General features: G+C 25.7%; 2 protein-coding genes across 2 annotated transcripts in view; both read right to left on the reverse strand.

The window, feature by feature from the left end:
* Positions 1-6,057, reverse strand: part of LOC132921629 (G1/S-specific cyclin-D2-like) — a 41,884-nt gene extending 35,827 nt beyond the window's left edge. The window contains exons 1-2 of the mRNA XM_060984763.1: positions 5,479-6,057; positions 1,467-1,682 (exon numbers count right to left, since the gene is read on the reverse strand). Of these exons, the coding sequence (XP_060840746.1) occupies positions 1,467-1,682; positions 5,479-5,682 (420 nt within the window). The 5' untranslated portion in view covers positions 5,683-6,057. The remainder of the gene's footprint in view (positions 1-1,466; positions 1,683-5,478) is intronic.
* A 10,168-nt stretch (positions 6,058-16,225) lies between these two features.
* LOC132922470 (urease accessory protein UreE-like) lies at positions 16,226-17,564 on the reverse strand. Its single transcript, XM_060986013.1, has 2 exons — positions 17,410-17,564; positions 16,226-16,678 (listed from the first exon to the last, which is right to left on the reverse strand). Exons 1-2 carry the CDS (start codon positions 17,419-17,421, stop codon positions 16,382-16,384), a joined length of 309 nt encoding a protein of 102 aa, XP_060841996.1. The 5' UTR covers positions 17,422-17,564; the 3' UTR covers positions 16,226-16,381.
* Positions 17,565-18,859: the final 1,295 nt, after the last annotated feature.

The following is an 18,859-nucleotide window of genomic DNA, read 5'->3' on the forward strand; positions in this document are numbered from 1 at the left end:
CTTGTGCAGGACATTTGACTATGTGTAGTCCGGGGATAGGAAACAAAAAAAATTTAGTTCACTGCCCTATTTATAAACCCAAAAACCGGACGGCCAGCAACATTTCAAACATGTACGTGTTATAAATGTTTCCATTGTAGGACATATAATAATATCAAAAAATATTTGACACGCCCGTCGTATAGTACGTATAATACACAATATACATAAGAGTAAGCTGTCCCTGTAGCCACAAACGTGTTTCCGATACATAAATATGCTGCATTAAATGGCGACAAAAATGGCATTATTCTCACGATATCGTTGAGAAAAAGGACCGGACCTTTGCTAAACAAACAAACGCAATAAAAATAATGGACAAATGAAATATGGTTCAGTTACTTATATTGTCCAAATATACTACAAATATATATATAAATATATATGTACTACACGTCTACACCAAACAAATGTCAAACATAATTATAATTAAAACAATACAATTTTAGTATCTATTGTATACATAAACAAATTTCAATGAAAAAATAATCATGGTTATTAGATACTTATAACTCATAACAAATAGTTATAGTAGAAAAAAAGTGATATCCAAGAATTATAATGAATTTTACATTAATATAAATTTAAATAATATTTAATACAAAAATAAATGTAGGGAGTACTTTATTATTGTATTTAAATCACAACATAAGAGTTACAAATAATGAAATAAATGATTATAAATCAAGCGTATTATATTTCGTTGTTAATCGATTGTAGGTTCATAAAATTCACACAAAGACCCTAACATTGAATAAAACAAAATATGTTTTTGTACGTTTTGTGTTAAAATACAAAATAAGATACCTGATATTGATAAATAATTAAATATCCATAAATATATTATTACTTTACTAAGGACTAAGACATGTTCTACGTACAAACACTACAAACCACAAATACATTGTACATAATTACCAAATTGGAAACGCATCAGCTCGGTCAGGAAATAAATAATTATACCAAAATGTCCAAAACACTCCCTATCATAACATTGACAATTTGTTATTAAGTATCTAATTTAGAAGAGGTTATGTAGTGTAGGACCAAGAAACTTAATACCGTGTGTCGGAGACAAGTTCCGTGACTGATTTTATTAATATTAGCCGGACGACAAAACCGGAACATACGACAATAAGACGGAGATGATAACAATAAAAGCTAGGGATTTCGAGGAAACGAAGTATTAGGCCTTAATTGCAATGTGGTTTTTCATATGATATTATGATATTCAAGCAGCTGCAATTAATAATTTTTTTTTTGTCCCCAGAGATAATGATCGCAGGATATTGTGAAAAAGACAGCCAACCGAGACGACTTCCTTCGAAGACTAAACCACAATACTAACATACAATGCGTCTATGTTTATATATAAATAAGTATAGGAGTTAAAAGAATTCTTACTAATAATTTTTCTTAAAACTTACCCTCATTTCTTCTGGAGTGACGCTGTTTTCTGTGTAGTAGCATAAGAGTTCAATGGAAAGTGCTGTACATTGTCGCACTTTTGATGCTAATAACAGACACACGGCACCAGTGAGCTGCAAGTGTGTTTTAGATATATCACAAGCGCATAAAAATCTGTCCAAGAAATTTACAGATAATGGAAACACTTGATCTTCGCACCTTTGTTCTTCACATACCTAAGCAAAAATTAATAAATCAAAATACAAAACCAAAAAAACAGTTTCTGGATATTATTCAAGTTACAATATATAAAGTATAATTCATAATATCAATTAGCTGTACCTATATACATATATATACAATTATCGTGTATCAATATACAAATATTTTAAATAGTCTGCTATATTTTTTTAATAGTTAATTTATATCATCATTTAAATTCATTTTTTTTGTTTGTGCAACTTATTTCAACTATATAAATTAATTTTTCTTAAAAAGATGACATCTTTATTTTTTATTGGTATGGCAAAAATAAAAATATGTGCAATTAATATTATTTGTGTCATATTGTTATGTACGACGATGCACATAATGACTAATGCTGAGCGATACAGGTTGATTAGGTTGAATATCTTAAGAGTCATTGAACCTATAAACCTAAGTTTTAATTTTTAATCTATATATCCGCATCGAATTCGGAATTAGTAGCTTTGAGAATAACACGAGAATAGTGAGAAAAAATTAACCAAATAGATAATTTATATTACATTTTATACACGAGTATATATCATAGTTAACATAATATGGTATAATATTAGGTACAAATATGAAACAAGAGAATTAAATAAAAACAACCGATTTCTTTTTATCATTGCCCGTCTCTTACATCCACACATGGTTTATTTTTTATCGAGAACACTTAAACAATTATTATTATCAGCAGTGAAAACCAAATAAAGATATTATAGTACAATAACTCAAAACACAAACACGCACAGAGGAACCAAAAATATTTAAATAATAAAATTGAATAAGGAATATCGTTCATGTTTATGATAAACATAATATAATAACTTTATGTTACATATACTAATTAAAATTCGTAATTTTTTTTAAAATTTCCATAGTATAGGTATGTATAATACTTGTATAATAAATGTTTTAATTAAATCATAACAAAATATACACTTATAAAATGAAAAAAGTTAAACATACAATACATATAAAAACACAAAGTTAAGTTTTATGAAACATATTTAATAACTATGTTAGGAATAATGGTTGAAAAATCTATTGATTTCCAGAAGTCCCTATATAGTTCTAATTAATACACATAGATGCAAAGGAATTACGCATTTAATTTTTACTAAAAAAATCGAAACATTAATGTAGGTGTAATATTGTTATTATTATATTAAATAACTTGCACAGCAGTCGCTTATTAAATATGTATAATGTATTATACGACCTACCATGTTATTATTTTGGTCAAGTTAAGAAAACATCGCGTGGTCATAAGTTTGTTACGTCTTATATATGTTACTTTATATATTATTTATAACACTTCTTTATTTTTACGCGCTACTGTTGGATAGAACAAGGCGGATAGAGTACCACCCTACGTGTAACCTATACACAATATGATACGATATACATAATACTATATGAATTATTACAATCCTACAATGTCAAGTTGACGTCGTAGTCACATTTACACATTCTTAAGCGTAGGTAGGTATTATGCGAACGACTTTCCGCCGTACCTTCGTCCACACCTCTCTCATGCGTAGTCGTGTAAACGCTTCACAAACGTTAATTAGTATATTTTAATAATAGAGAAACCCGTACCCGCGACACAGTATACGCCACACGGGTAAATAATATGAAAAGAGAGAGATATCATACACGTTTGTCGAAAAAAATGTAATGCACATAAAGTAATAAAGCTAGATTAAGTTAGGTTAGACTCATAAAAGAATTATTTTTACAACTAATTTTTAACCTCAGTTAGCCGGTAAACTCTAAGACGACATATTTTTTTTGATTAAGTCTCAGAATTAATTTGATGAGGTGTTAAATTGGTACCGTTATCATTAAAAAAAAATTCATAATAACATACCTATTCGGAAAAGTTGAAACATTTTAAAAATTAAGTTACGTCCTTATTCATTCTCTATCGGGGATGACGAATTATTAGTGGTCAAAACTTAGATTATGTGATAATAAATCTCCAGCCCGAAAAAACATAATAATATTACATATGTAATATAATATAATAGCATTGATTAAACATATATGTATGTATGTATACCATTTAATAATAATTACCATACAGGTACTTTACTACACAGTTTACAATGTTTAAAAATACAGAATTATTCACCAAGCACCATCCCTTTTTTCCCTTTAAAACGCATTTATTAAAACAATGATTTTTAGAAACTTATTCCACTCAGGCATCATATTTTTAAAATAGTTGGATATTTAATACCATTAAATCTATACAAACTTTCAAATGCAAATCACCTTTTTCCCCGTAAACTATTATTAATAACACGGATGAATTTTTTGAAAATTTGGATATAACTTATTATAGCTATATTCCAACATTTTCAAAAAATTATCTAATTACAGTTAAAAAGGTTAGTATTCGTTTAATCATAAAATTTTGTTACCACCAATGGATTAATTTTAAATGATATAGAAAATCTAAGTATTTGAAAATATGGTCGAAAAAATTGGTAATCAAGGAGAAAAACGGGGGTGAGCATGTTTGTGGTGAATCACTCTGTATACTCAAATACATATTATATAATATGCATATATTATAGGAATGTGTACTTGCGTGGTACCCCGTTCACCCTCAACTCCTTACCAAAACCATGAGCACATATATTGTAGCTATTACGGCATAAATAATGCATCAGTTTCTATATAGTGACCATATTCAAATTACGCGCAGTCCACGTGTACCTATGTATTATGTATATATATATATATAAATACTACAATATAATACTATTTATATATGTAGGTATAAAATATATACGTAGGTTTTTATTTTTATTATTATATTATCAAGTAAGTATTATTGTTTTTGTCACGAACCCGTCGTAATAATAATAATAATAATATTATTTATGCTGCACATATTTTATCTCGTTTTTTATTGTTGACGGACAAACGATAAACGTCGAAAATACTAAGTCGTCTAGAATCTAGATTTCAAGGATTCGGCGTCGCGCGCTGATTGGAAACTAAAAATCAAAATATTATACATTACCGGACTTCGAACAAACATTTTTTAATTCTGTTGCTCACACGTACCAGTGGAGAATTTTGGATTTTTTGATAGTGGAGAGGAATATATTTTTTATGTACCTATATGTAATTTACTAATGTATAAGCTATAATACTAAAGATTTTAAATATTTGTTTTTTAGCCCTGGGGGGAGGAGAATATGACTTGTCAGAGAACCGTGAAGAGAGGAGATTCAACATGTCATATTATTTTAACTCATAGATTTCTAACATTACATTAGATAAGAAACTTGTGTCATTAAATTTATATTTTTTTTCCATTTCTCGGTTGGAAAATCTACTTGGGCATGTAAATAATATAATATTATTAGGTATTTATCTCCTATTTAATTGGATAGTTTGTACAATTTTTATACCCAGCCATTCTTTTTAACTCGAAACTCGGCGGAAGAACTTCAATTAATTTATGTTGGTTTTATTCAATTTCAAATCTAGGTAGCAGGTATAGCATGGGTAAGGAAAAAAACAACACGAACAAGTGTGTATCAGACGAAATACCATGTTGTCTAAAGGAAAAAATCGAGAGGGACGGTAAAAAGGTCACTCAGCTGGCGCAACAATCAGCGGTTTTATATTACTACAGTTCGTGACGCGCGACTTATCATCATCGAACAAATGTACGCATTCCTCGGTGAATTTTGATGACGATAAGCTCCCACCGCTGCTGTAGTATACGTATTTAATTTTTAGTAATGACGATAATAAACTCACGTCCAACATCCACGTGGCCACCACCCTTCTCATGAATGGCTGCAAGTTGGAATGGGAGTGGGCCATGTAATCACACCCGGGCACGTACTGTGACTCGGTCTCCAACAGCTTCTTAACAGCCCGCTCATCCCGGAAAATAGTCCGGTCCTCGGCGAAACACCTGTCTTCGGACGTCGTCTGCGACTCGGTGCACATCAGGTTCATCGTGTGTGATAGTAGTAGACACAGATGTGATAGTCTCGAAATCGTTCGACCGACCGATGAGATCTATACCACTGAACGACTTGTCGTCGTCGTTGTCGCGATGCTGTTATCAGTTTTTGAAAGATTTTTGAAAAAACACTGAAAACGTTAACACATTCACCACCAAAACTATACGGATCTTGTTTACGCGGACACCGTGAAGGCTTACTACGTAATACTATTGTTACTACAGAATACTTGATCGAGTCTTAGTAGCTGTCGTGTTCTACTAATATTAAAGAACACCGCACAAAACGGAATGATCGAAGTCAAGCCAAAACGTACACACGATACGACGGCAACGAGACTACTGAGTACTGATTACCGACCGTAGAAGTGCAGAACTGCAGAACGCGACGTCGTCGGGTGTCGAAACAGCTGATCGCACGCGCCGCAATCCGCGGTACCGGTTGCCAGCCGGCGCTGCGCAAGCGCCGCGTTTGTGTAACGATGCATATAGTCGTGTCGTCATATTATTATTATTATTATTAGTATAGATTATTGTAAACTACAGTGTGGGACGTAGATATTATTTATACTATTATGATTAGGGTCGGAATTTTAGGTTTTTACATATTTCTGTTATAAGTTACTATTGAATGCATCAGTCTTATAAGAATAAGAAATGTGGAGATTAATAACATACACTTAATTTCACTAGCACGGAATATATTTTAAATTTAATGTGAGAAAAAAATACTTATACATTTAAAATTTAAAATATTATTTTTATTTTTATATTGAAAACTTCACTATTTTTTTCTTTTATCATTAATAATAATAGTTGTTCTTTTATATTGTAATGAATTACCGTTATTTTTTATATTTTTTATTAGGTTTTAATTTTATATTATAAAATTAATATGTTATCAAACAAAAAGTACAATTTTTGATATAATGTTAAAATAAATGGTGTATAAAATAATGTGTCGTTTGTTTTTTAAACATAATATGTACCTAATAATTATATGATTCAATAATATTTTTCTCTGCTCTGTCCCGGATTTTCTTGATGAAATTATAGTAACCTTAAATATATTATACGCTAATAATGGTGTTCAGTGAAACATATTAGAATTTAGAATAACAAAATACTGCCAGTATACCGACAAATTCATCAATTACAACATACCAAACAGCTTGGACTTATTCCAGAAGTCAGAACCAGAAGACTAGTACTCGTCGAACAAAATGATAGTTTCTTTAAAAATTAAATTTGTATAATATTATGTATTATTATTTAAAATGTATGTATACTATATTAAAATATAATGTCCAAAAGCAAGATAATCCTACCCACACAATATTTGAATCACGAATTATTTTTTATGCATTATTTCGTATATTAAGTTTATTATCACTAATAATTATATAGTGTTAATGAAAAGAAATGTAGTTAATAATTTTATTATTACCTATTAATCATATTTTGAATATTTTTAAAACAATGATAATTCATTTTATTACATTTTTTCCATCAATATTAATCAATATATTTGCCAATGGCAACCGATTTATCCATATCCTGTATAATACATATTTCTAACACTGAGCTTAAATACTAAAATACATAAGTACTGTAAAACAAATTTAAAGATTATTTGTTATTGAATGAAAATATAAAATTAAAAATTAAATTAAATATAAAAATATGTATATATAAAGCCTAAAAACAAAAAAATGGGTAGATGGTAAAAATTTAAATATTGAATCAACAGGTATATTGGTCGGTAAACGGTGGTGTACCTACTGGTGGTTAGGTAACCTCGAACATTTTAATCGGAATGTCCCACAGTAATAATCTATGTTCTAGTTTACTCGGTGCATTATAGCAAGTTATATTGTATCTAATACAATAATAACCAATAGGTATAGGTACTTATACAGTTACACAGCCTATAAGTTAAATAGATTACAACTTAACTGATATGATTAATGTTAGTAGGTAAGTATTGTTCGTTTGTATTCAATTGTGATATTATTCAAAGAATGCAATGTATAATATAAGAAAATAAATGTTTTATTCAAATTTAATATTGTCGGTTTAAATGTGTATTGATTTTAAATTTTATAAGAAAAACTAACAAATTAACATTCATATATTTTTTATTGCCTATACACTTTTTCCTGGAAAATATTTAGTATAATATAGCATTGGTAGGATGACACCAGACACACAAAACCCGATATTTAAGGGGATTGATGTGGGCAATATTAATACAATTTTGAGATAAATCAAAGTTTCAAATCTTAAATAAATATATAAATATTAATTCAAAGTATTCTAAAAAATAGTTCACGCAGTACAAATAATAATTGTTGCGTAGAAATTAGATTATGTAGAACAACTGTTTAGCAACTCATAAGTAGTAGATTTACCAATTTCCATACCGCATAAAAAAATGCTGTACCTATCTCTGTCGTTGCCTTTTATTTATTTATTTTTTTTATATCAATACTCACTATAGTCTATAATATGCAATAAACAAATAAAAATATTAATAAAATAAATTAATCTTTAAGAATTAAATTAAATTATTCATCTTGGCATATTGTGAAAATTTGGTATAATATCTACTTTAAATACTGTCTCCGTAAGTTTGTTTGTCCACGCAAAACAATTTTCATGGATAAATCACGGGTTGTGTGGCCGACCATTTTTAAGGAGTTAAATATAGGCAACTTTATAATTGTTTATTGTATAAATGTGTGTGTAGTAAGTAAGTAAGTGGGTAATCATACGAGAATAATTTTATCTCGGACAATATTTATGTTACATCTGGTGTTCCTTTGAATATCAATTAAAATTAATAATGCTAGAAAATAGAAATAGACCTTTATTACGTCGAATTCAAAAACAAAACAACACAACACATTTTATAATTACTTAAAAATATATACGTTTTTAAATATAAAATATGTTATTTATATATTTAATTAGTTAAAAAAAATATAAAATAAATTACTATTACGTCAGTTGAGTATGTACTCATCACAATACACAAGAATTCAATATAATTTGTACGTGTCCAAAAGCAATCTCATCTACTTTATACAATGTAAACATGAGTCATTTTTCATTTTAGGCGACAAGAATATCACACAATTTAGAACTCCTACCAAACATTTTGATTAACTCGTTAAAAGTTTTTGACTATATTTGAATTGTTATTAATGTGCAGTATTTTGCTATACAATGGTTTTTTTCAGATATTAATTGACGACGAATTTTTTTTTTACGAAGTATAGATTATTAATTATTGATTATATATATAATAATAATATATAATATATATATTATAATTATTTATTATTTATTAGCTTGTTATTGTGATGTAAAAAAAATAGTAAAACTCTCCTGTACATGACAATTTGTCAATAAGCACTTACGCACTACAGTACTACACAGATATTAATAATTTTGTTGATTTTTTTTCTAAAAGTATTAATATTTTGCTAATGTCATTGTATTCATACATCTAATCTGAGAAACTTTTATAATTTGTCATAAAATTTACTTGAAATTGCTTTCCAACTGCATATTTAAATCAATTTTTTTATAATTCAACTTTCAACATTATAATCGTTTTAAAATCAATAAATTAAAAATCTAATTTTTAAAGATTTGAGAATTGAGAGATACATATAAAAAAATGAAAAGTAGTTTTCAAATAAACTTCATGAAGAATTAAAATAATATATTTTCAGACGTTCTATCTGATTACTATAATATTTGGCACAATTGGCATAAGATAGATTTATTTAAAAAAAAAAAAAACTCAAAATCAAATTCCCCTAATTTTAATTAATACACATTATATTGAATTAACATTCATTAATTAAATTGCATATTAAATAGGTCATTAGTGCGTATTAGCCTAATGCAAATTTTAAAAAAACATTTATATTCACCTTACTCCAGAATGAACGTATCTATTATAATACGATATAAAATGATTGTGTATAATATTAATATACAATAATGTATTATATAAAATCTTAGTTATAGTTAGTTATGAAATCGTGATTAGGATTTTATTATCATTATGAAAAAAAACCTAAAATCTTCAGAAAATGGAAATACTATAAATGTATAGTACTCTTTATGAATGCTAATAATATTCTAACAGTTTCCACGAGTTCATGATTAATTATAATAGGTATACTATATGTATAGTTTTCTATTATAAAAAAAAATAGTAAGAACAACTGCTTAGTGCATATAACTAGTTAAAATTAAATTTCATATTTTTATCTTTTTTTTTCTATTTATTTATTTTTTTATCTGTACATGGACAGTAAGTCAGTAAATAAATTGTTCTTAAATAAAAATACATCGATTGGTGGAAATGGTATGAGGCTTGATGGGATAAGCCCTTAAATATTAAATATTCCCCGCCCCTCCTAATTTTTTTCACGTTTTATATAATAGTTTGGTTTTTATAATTATAATTGGTATTGAAATTTAACAATTAGTTTATAGTTTGTTATATTATACTATAATTAATAATTATTATATAGTTAATGAGAGTTGACATGTAGTATAAAAACATGCAGCTGAGAACTTCAACAGTTCATAATTGTTTCAACTCTCGTTGAGAGTCTCTCGAGTCTCTATCCAACCTAAAGCTTAACATTAAAAAACAGTTGTTAAGAATTATAGATATTTAATAATAAAGATATTTTTAGAAAATTTACTGATTTAATATTCCAAAAATAAGGAGCAACAATCTTACAACAATATTGTTAGGTAATGTATTTAATACTATAAAAAATAACTTAGTACCAAGGGCGGATACAAGGCGGACAATGGGGGCAATTGTCTCCCCCCCCCGTTCGCAAAAAAAGTATCATATATTCCAATAAAGTTTTTTTTTAAATAGATGATGACCTTTTTTTAGTTGATAACTAACAAATTGCCTCCCCTTTATTTAGGAACACTGTATCCACCCTTACTTAATACTTTAAGACAAATAAATTAAAAAATACAATAAAATATGTAAAAAATACATCTTTAATTAATTAATTAAATATCTATTTATGATTATAGATTCAATAATATAATAAAAACATGAATACATAAAACTAAATTATATTAGCTTTTATCCACACGATTAATGATGGGTGTATAGGACGCATCGACTCCACGTCTTGCGTGTATGTTAAAAGTATTAACCTCCTCCCACCCAACATTTTAATGGATTTCCGTCTACGATGAAACGTGTATTATAATTTATAAAAAGTATATACACCAACATATAATAACTATTAACATGTATACTTTTCTACTCTACATATTATATAGTTTACTTTAGTTCTTTTAAAAATGGCGACTGCAGCTACGGTACATTTATCCTTTTGTGCAACTTCTTATTGTATAATTCGGCCAACCCCCTGCAATGTCCACCTGTCTATATGAAAAAAAAAAACATAAAGAAATGTCCACGCGTCCTCTTTGCATTCTCTGTACGCGTTTCTTATAGTCAAGGCTAACCGATTTTCTATACGTAATTTTCCATGCCGCAGATGTTTCCACTTCCTTCGTCTTCGCGTGTATATTATAAATTATAAAAAAAACTACTGTGCTAAATAGTTGACATATATCAGTGGTATAGCCAAGGTAAGGAGGCCTATAGACTTCCACCCCGAGGACAACGTTGTTTTATATAAAATACTAATAATTATTATGCTATTTAAGTATTAATTAAATGTGTTGTCAGTTTAAAAAGCGTAAACAGACAATACAATCATACAATTCTATTTTATCATTAAACATTAGAACATTACCATCATTATACCTCAAGCTTATCATTTTTAAAGTAATATTTTATATTTTCAAATATTGGAAATAACAAATTTATATGTTTATTGATATACTATATATATATATATATAAATATATTAGTCTGATGTCATATCCGGAATGTGTTCAGTATAGCGGTAGGTATTTAAAATTAAAAATATTTATTTATTAGCTTCTTCATAATATTTAGTTGTTATCATGAAAATAATAAGTAGTATAATTATCCTTAATATAATTATAAGTAATTATTAATTTAAATGTATTAGCAATCAAGCTAATTTTTATCGCCGAATGACGCCGATTGATAAATCAATAATAATCGTTAATGATCAATATTTTTTATAATTTAAATTAGATATTGGAAGTACCTAGATTTAAAATATTATTATATAATTTAAAATGTATATTATCATTTATATTATTACTATTAATTTATTATTTATATATTTAAAAGCCAATCAAAAAGTATACGAATAAGATAAATGTCTAATGACATGAAAGGTTATCAAACATTGTGAAAACTTTCTTTTTTATTTATTAAAATAATTAATAAACCTATAAAGAGGATATATCAGCGCATTATTTGATTTCTCTCTTTGGATCATGCGCAACATAAACGAAACGCATTTGTACAAAATCATTTTTTTTTATGGTTTTGAGAAATCATTGAGTAAAAATCACCCATTACAAAAATTATAGAAGATAATATTTTTGTACGTTTTACTTATTCATTTTTCTAAATAATGACTCAAAACAATTTAATAATTATTTAAATTAATTTTCTTATTATTATTTATTAAGAATATAAAATAAAATAATAATAAAATAAAAAAACCGATATCGATGTCAAACTATCAAAAAGATAATTTTGTAATAGGTACGGTTTTTATTTATTTAAATTTAATGGGTTTAAGGACCTAATATACAAAAAAAATAATAAGTTTAAAGTGTTTCAAGTAATGTTAAATTATATGTAAATTGTATAGAGAATACTATAGAAAATAAAAATTAACAACTAACTTAAAAATTGCAATTTAAAAAATGATGATTATTAATAATATCACATTAAATTGGTATTGAGCTAGTACAAAATAGTAATATCTAATAAGTAATATTGTTAATATTCTAATGGTCATTGTTAACTAACTTAATAAGTAAAATATAATATAAAAATAACTTAAAAGAAGATAACGATTGATTAGTGAAAAGATTTAATTTATGTTTATTTGACAAATACATTATATTTTGCTTTAAGATAACTCGAAAATCGTAAAACAACAATTTCACGGAGGTGCGTTCTATCTTCATATGTTGTATGTGGGTGTGAGAGAGAATACAAATAGTTAATATACAATAGACATAATAAACATTTTAAAGAAACCTCAACATTGTTATAGATTTTTTTAGTTTCTTGATTGTGATGATTTATCAATTATCATTGATTTCAAATGTATTTATTAATACACAATTATTCTGTATCAAAACAAACAAGTTGAATGCTGTCATCTGATTATTATATTTTGTCTAGATAATTTTTTCTTCATATCAATTTGTTTTATTTAGTTTCAAACGTAAAGTTAACTAAGAGTTTCAGTAATTTTTATTTATATGTATTACAATAATTATTGTTTCATAAAAAAAAAAATCATTTTTATTTATAATATGTATGTTTTCAAGATAAATGTGAATTCACATTTTTGTATTTATTAACCATCCGATAAGCGATAACTGATAACTAATCATCTTTATATGTAACCGGCTTTTTAAAATTACGTCACTAATATACTAATAACTAATAAGTAATATTATAAGACTCTATTTTGTATAATAATTAAGTACTAGAATTCTTATTTTCTATTGTAAATGAAATATGAGGTTATCGCTCTTCTGGTATTATATTACAAATATTATTATTGATTTTGTAATATTCAAATATTTTAGGCATTATATTATAAATTCAGTATATAGGTTAATATTGAATAGTTTTTACTGTTTCGGAAATATTATTTTCACACAATTTTATATAATTTAAAAAAATATTTTTTACAATTTTTATTTTCATTTTTTTAAATGTATTTTTTACTAGGTTTGAATGACGACATATATTTTTCTATTAATATTCCTAAGCAAACTTATTTTCTGAGTACCTATTTTAATATATAAAAACCAAGTTTCAAATGAGTAGTCCATTCGTTACAATTTTACAAGTTTATAGCTGAAGTATTAAACATTCAGCAGAGTAGTAGACGAACATTTTGAGGTGTACTATCTTTGTGTCACTACACTCCTCGTTTAAACTTTATAAATACTTATAACTTTATAAGTTATAACTTATATACTAAGTATATTATATTGAAATATTTGAAATATTCTGCTTCCGTATATGAAATTAAAAACTGTATTATATTATTAAAAAAAAAATAAAAAATTATAAAAAAATATAATTTAAATTATGTAAAAAAACAATATTTAAAAAATTGAATTGAAAAAATTGAAAAAAAAATTGAAAGTTTTAAATGGGGGCCATTTATATGTACAACTGTCAACTACTAAATATAATATTGTAATAACTATATAATATAATCAATTAATATAACAATACCTACCTATATTATTGAAAATGTTTTCTTGCTTCACTCGATAATAAAATAGTTAATATAAATATTTTATATTTTCATTAAATATATAATAGAACATACATAATATTAACTTCTTTTTATTTTGTATATAATACAATAAAAACTTGTATTTATTAAGAAATTAATAAAATCAATAAATATAATTATAATAAAATAAATTTAAAATTATATACATAATATAGCATATTAAATAATAATATGTAGTAAGTAACAAATATAAATTGTATTTAAACCAAAAACATTTCTTTATAGTTAAACTTCTTGATTATAATATTTATAACTATAAGCCACTATAAACACAATGGCAGAGTAGTACAAATTACAATTATTTAAAAATGTTTTTTTTCCTCTATAGTACTCTATAATTAATAGTTTATTGCGAAATCACATATTATTGTATATATATATATATATATATATATATATATATATATATATATTACATACACGTATTGTAAAACCATCGTACATTAGCTGCAGGTTGCAGATGTCACCAAATGGCAAATACGAACTGGCAATTTTTTTTATGGATCTCGTGACCGTATAATTCAAACTATTTATTTATACCTAGGCAGTATGAGTAAACAATTAAATAATAAAATGTGAAAAAGTAATTTATTAAGGCAATGTTTTTTTTTATCCCGGCACCGCATGTGCTGCATGTACGTACCTGTCGTGTAGATGTATACCTAATCTTTTATCGTTTTAATGATCTATATTAAAATATCACCTGAGTGGAGCAATAAATGAATTTATGTATTGGTATTACAATGATACCACTGTGTTTTTTTGTACTTGAGTCCGTCATTACTTTAGGGAGTATTAAAAATACGTCAATATTCAACTTTGAGGACTTTAAAACTTAACTGCTCAACTGTACAGTAGGTATTTAATGTATCTTGCATTCAGTAAATAACTGTAATCGATATATTAAATTATTTGGAATTTAAAAATTCGATGATAAATTATTGAATACGATTAAAAACGATTCTGAGCGAAGAAGATCTAGATTTTTGATAGGTAAACAAGGTTCCTGATCAATTATTATTTTAATAATAAAACTAAAACTTTGACAAATGTTTGTATTTTAGATTTTAAGATGAGAAACAATGAATATATTTAATTTAAAATAATACATATTTTAATTTTATGTTTTTGTGTAAAAATAAAATTTTTAGAAATTATTCTATGATTATCAACTTTCATGATTCTTAGAATATAATAGTATGATATTAGACGTTAAAAACATTTTACTTCGTTTTCAACCTAAAATCGTAAGGTCAGACATGAAATATTGTGATTATATATTATCTACTATAGGCCACTTGTATACAGGGTGTATTAGCTATTTTCGTCTATATAACGAGTAACGACTGACCTAGTAATCGTTATAAGGTTAAATTTCTTGCCACATTACGTGATAAACACTTTTTATAATAAACGAAACAATATTTAACGCGATACACGCACAATTAAAATCAATATTTTCATCTCAAATATGTAAGTACCTGAATTTCCAACTGTTAGCAGTAGGCACATAATTTATTATTATTTTACTATCATTATATTGTGATCAGACGATATAATTATTACAACATTTGTACGCCTTAATAGTCAGATATAGTCTAATTATATAGGTATTAAGGTACTCACTCTATATATAGCAGGGATGGCCACCACGAGGTCGAGAGCCGCAAGTGGCTCGCGAGTCAGTCTCACGCGGCTCTTCGCATCAAGCTTATAGTACAATATTATTAACTATTTTAATTATTTTATAAACATCTCTTGGAATGTGGCTTGATTAGAATTACTTTCATAAATTTGCGGCTCCCAAAATTAAGATCAGTGGCCACCCTGCTATATATATATAGTATATATAATATATTTATTTCAGACGAAATTTTTTAACGAACATACAATTTATATTGATTCGAAATCTAATGACAGTCATTTTAATTGACATTTCATATTGTATCCTGTAATCTAATACGTAATTAACTAATATTATTATTAGTTGAAATTAGACATTTTGTATTACACGATGAATCAAATAAATACAAAATTGAGTAATCTTAATTTATTTCATAATGTTGTACAATATTGTAGTTATTATATGAGAATATTATATCATAATAAAAATGCATTTCGAAAAATGACATTTATTTAGTATTTGATTGTCATATCATTATACATTTGAGTGTTCTTAGCTTAATAATTATTATTTACGGTGTTGATGATTTTGGTGGTTATGGCCAGTGTGATCACCTGTTGTGTGGTCATGTCCTGAGTGATCAGTTTCTTCGTGGTTATGGCCTGTATGGTCACCTCCTTCGTGACTTGTGTGAGATCCGTGGTTATGGCCAGTATGGTCACCTCCTTCGTGACTTGTGTGAGCTTCGTGGTTATGGCCAGTGTGATCACCAACGCTTTCTTGATGATTTTGTTCACCTTCGTGATGACAGTGAGCGCTCAAACAGTGTTGTATCATAGCAACAGCCACCAAAAGTATTACAAACTAAACAAAGTATATATAAGTTTCAAATTGATCTCAACGTCTAACCTCTAAATGTTACGTAAATATTAATAATAAAAATATTTGTTTTGTTAATAATCATTCGATTATCAAATAATATATAGGTACCTAATATATTGTATTCAGTTCCTACCGATGGTAAATATGTTTTAATCTTTTTTATTTGATTTGATAAATAAATTATAGTTAAAACTTTCAAATTAATTTTGTATAGTTTAAAAACAATGTAATTATTAATCAGACTAATCAGTAGATTTGAATATTATTACCTATAAAACGAACTAATTTTTATAAGATCACTATATCAAATGTTTTTGTGCAGCTCAAACAATTGTCAATTCTACATACATCGTATTTTTAATTGATTTACAAATATTATTAATCACAAGTGAAATGCAATATTTATTATAAATTAAAAAAATAAATATTTAACTTAAGGCATTAATATTTAATATTAATCTTCAAGGCTGTATATAGTAAGTCGAGGAAGAGTTTTATTATATTATTTAATTTAATATCTAAGTTTCTATTTTTTACCAGATGAAGTTAATAAATAAATAAAGAATATTATATTCTTAAATTATTAAATTCAACTACATATTTTAATAGACAGATAAAATATATAAAAAGAAATTATTGAATATTATTAATTTTTAGAACTATAACAACTTGTAACCATTATTATAGTCACTGTGATATAATAAATTACTTACCGAATATTTCATGATGTCGAATGTAAATTAATAACTTTATAAAACAAAATTTTTAGAAACAATACTGTTATAATTCTTTGTGAAAACTGTGAGCAAAATGTACGTATATCTCTGTTTAAATACACAGTGTTTGAAGCGATAAAAAAAATTATCTACAATAAAGTGTTGTTTTCTTGAAACTGTTCCACCTCCATATTTATTGAGATTGTTTATAACTCACTATAATTTATGTTTTTATAATCTCATATTATTATATTATTATTTGTTAACTATCATATTTCTACGTACCTTTTATACAATTATACACAATAGCATTATTAAGAATTACATTTTACACGATTTCGTAAATATAAAATTATGTGTATTAATAAATTATTAAAATTTAAATTGTATTAAACATTAAAACTTTGAAGGAGATTTTTGGGCGAAAATTAAACTTGACATTTTCATAAAATATTTATATTAGCAGTTTTTAAACATTATAATTTTTAAAATATTAAGTATATCTTTTACTTATTTTCCATTCATGGGCATTTAAATTTTTTTTTAAATTATGTATAATGCGATTTTCGTTTGAAAGTAAAATTTTAAATATAATACTAGGTAATGCAAAGTTTCTTTTAAGTGTTGTTTTTATTATATCAATAAAACATATAGCAAAACATTATATTAATTATTTTTTTTATAAACGTTTGAATCTTAAATTTTGACAAAATTCGTCAACATATAACGAATATTCTAAAAATTATTTAATTTTAATACTTATAACTTATAAGGTTTGACAATATAAAACAAGATTTCTTATAAGTTTTCTACACAAAATTTAAAAAAAAGTAGGTATATTTAGAATCAAATTTTTATTTATTTAGATTTGTATATTTTTTTAAGGAGTGTCCTGTGACGATAATAACTTATTTTTAACAAACAAAACATAACCTTTTTAATATAAATCGTTAAGCAATTGAATATTGTTAAACATTTTGATTTATTTAAAACAAAAATCGGTCGAGTAGTTTCTTAGTTACTAAATTATACATATTACTCTTAAAAATATAAAATAAATAGTAATATAGGTTTTGATAATATGGAGCTATGATTTAAAAATTAAAATAATTTTAATATTTACACATTAGTATTTTATATTTATAAATTATAAAAATTGTTAAAGTATAACATGTTATTAGTCGTCTAAATCTGAGTATAAAATGTACTTATGATACCTACATGAAATACAACTAAAATTATGGATTATCCTTAAAATTAAAGCATACAATTTAATAATTCAATAAATACTCTTTTAAATTTTGTTTTCTGTTTCAACATTTAAAAAAAATCATATATTTAAAAATATACAAAAATAAAGTAGATGTAGTTCTTATTTGAATAAAGAGTAGTTTGTATTGCCAGACGGCTCTCCTTAAATAATATAAACAATATTTTATGTATCTGT

This window comes from Rhopalosiphum padi, chromosome 2 (genome assembly GCF_020882245.1).
Source record: "Rhopalosiphum padi isolate XX-2018 chromosome 2, ASM2088224v1, whole genome shotgun sequence".
Classification (NCBI taxonomy): Eukaryota; Metazoa; Arthropoda; class Insecta; order Hemiptera; family Aphididae; genus Rhopalosiphum; species Rhopalosiphum padi.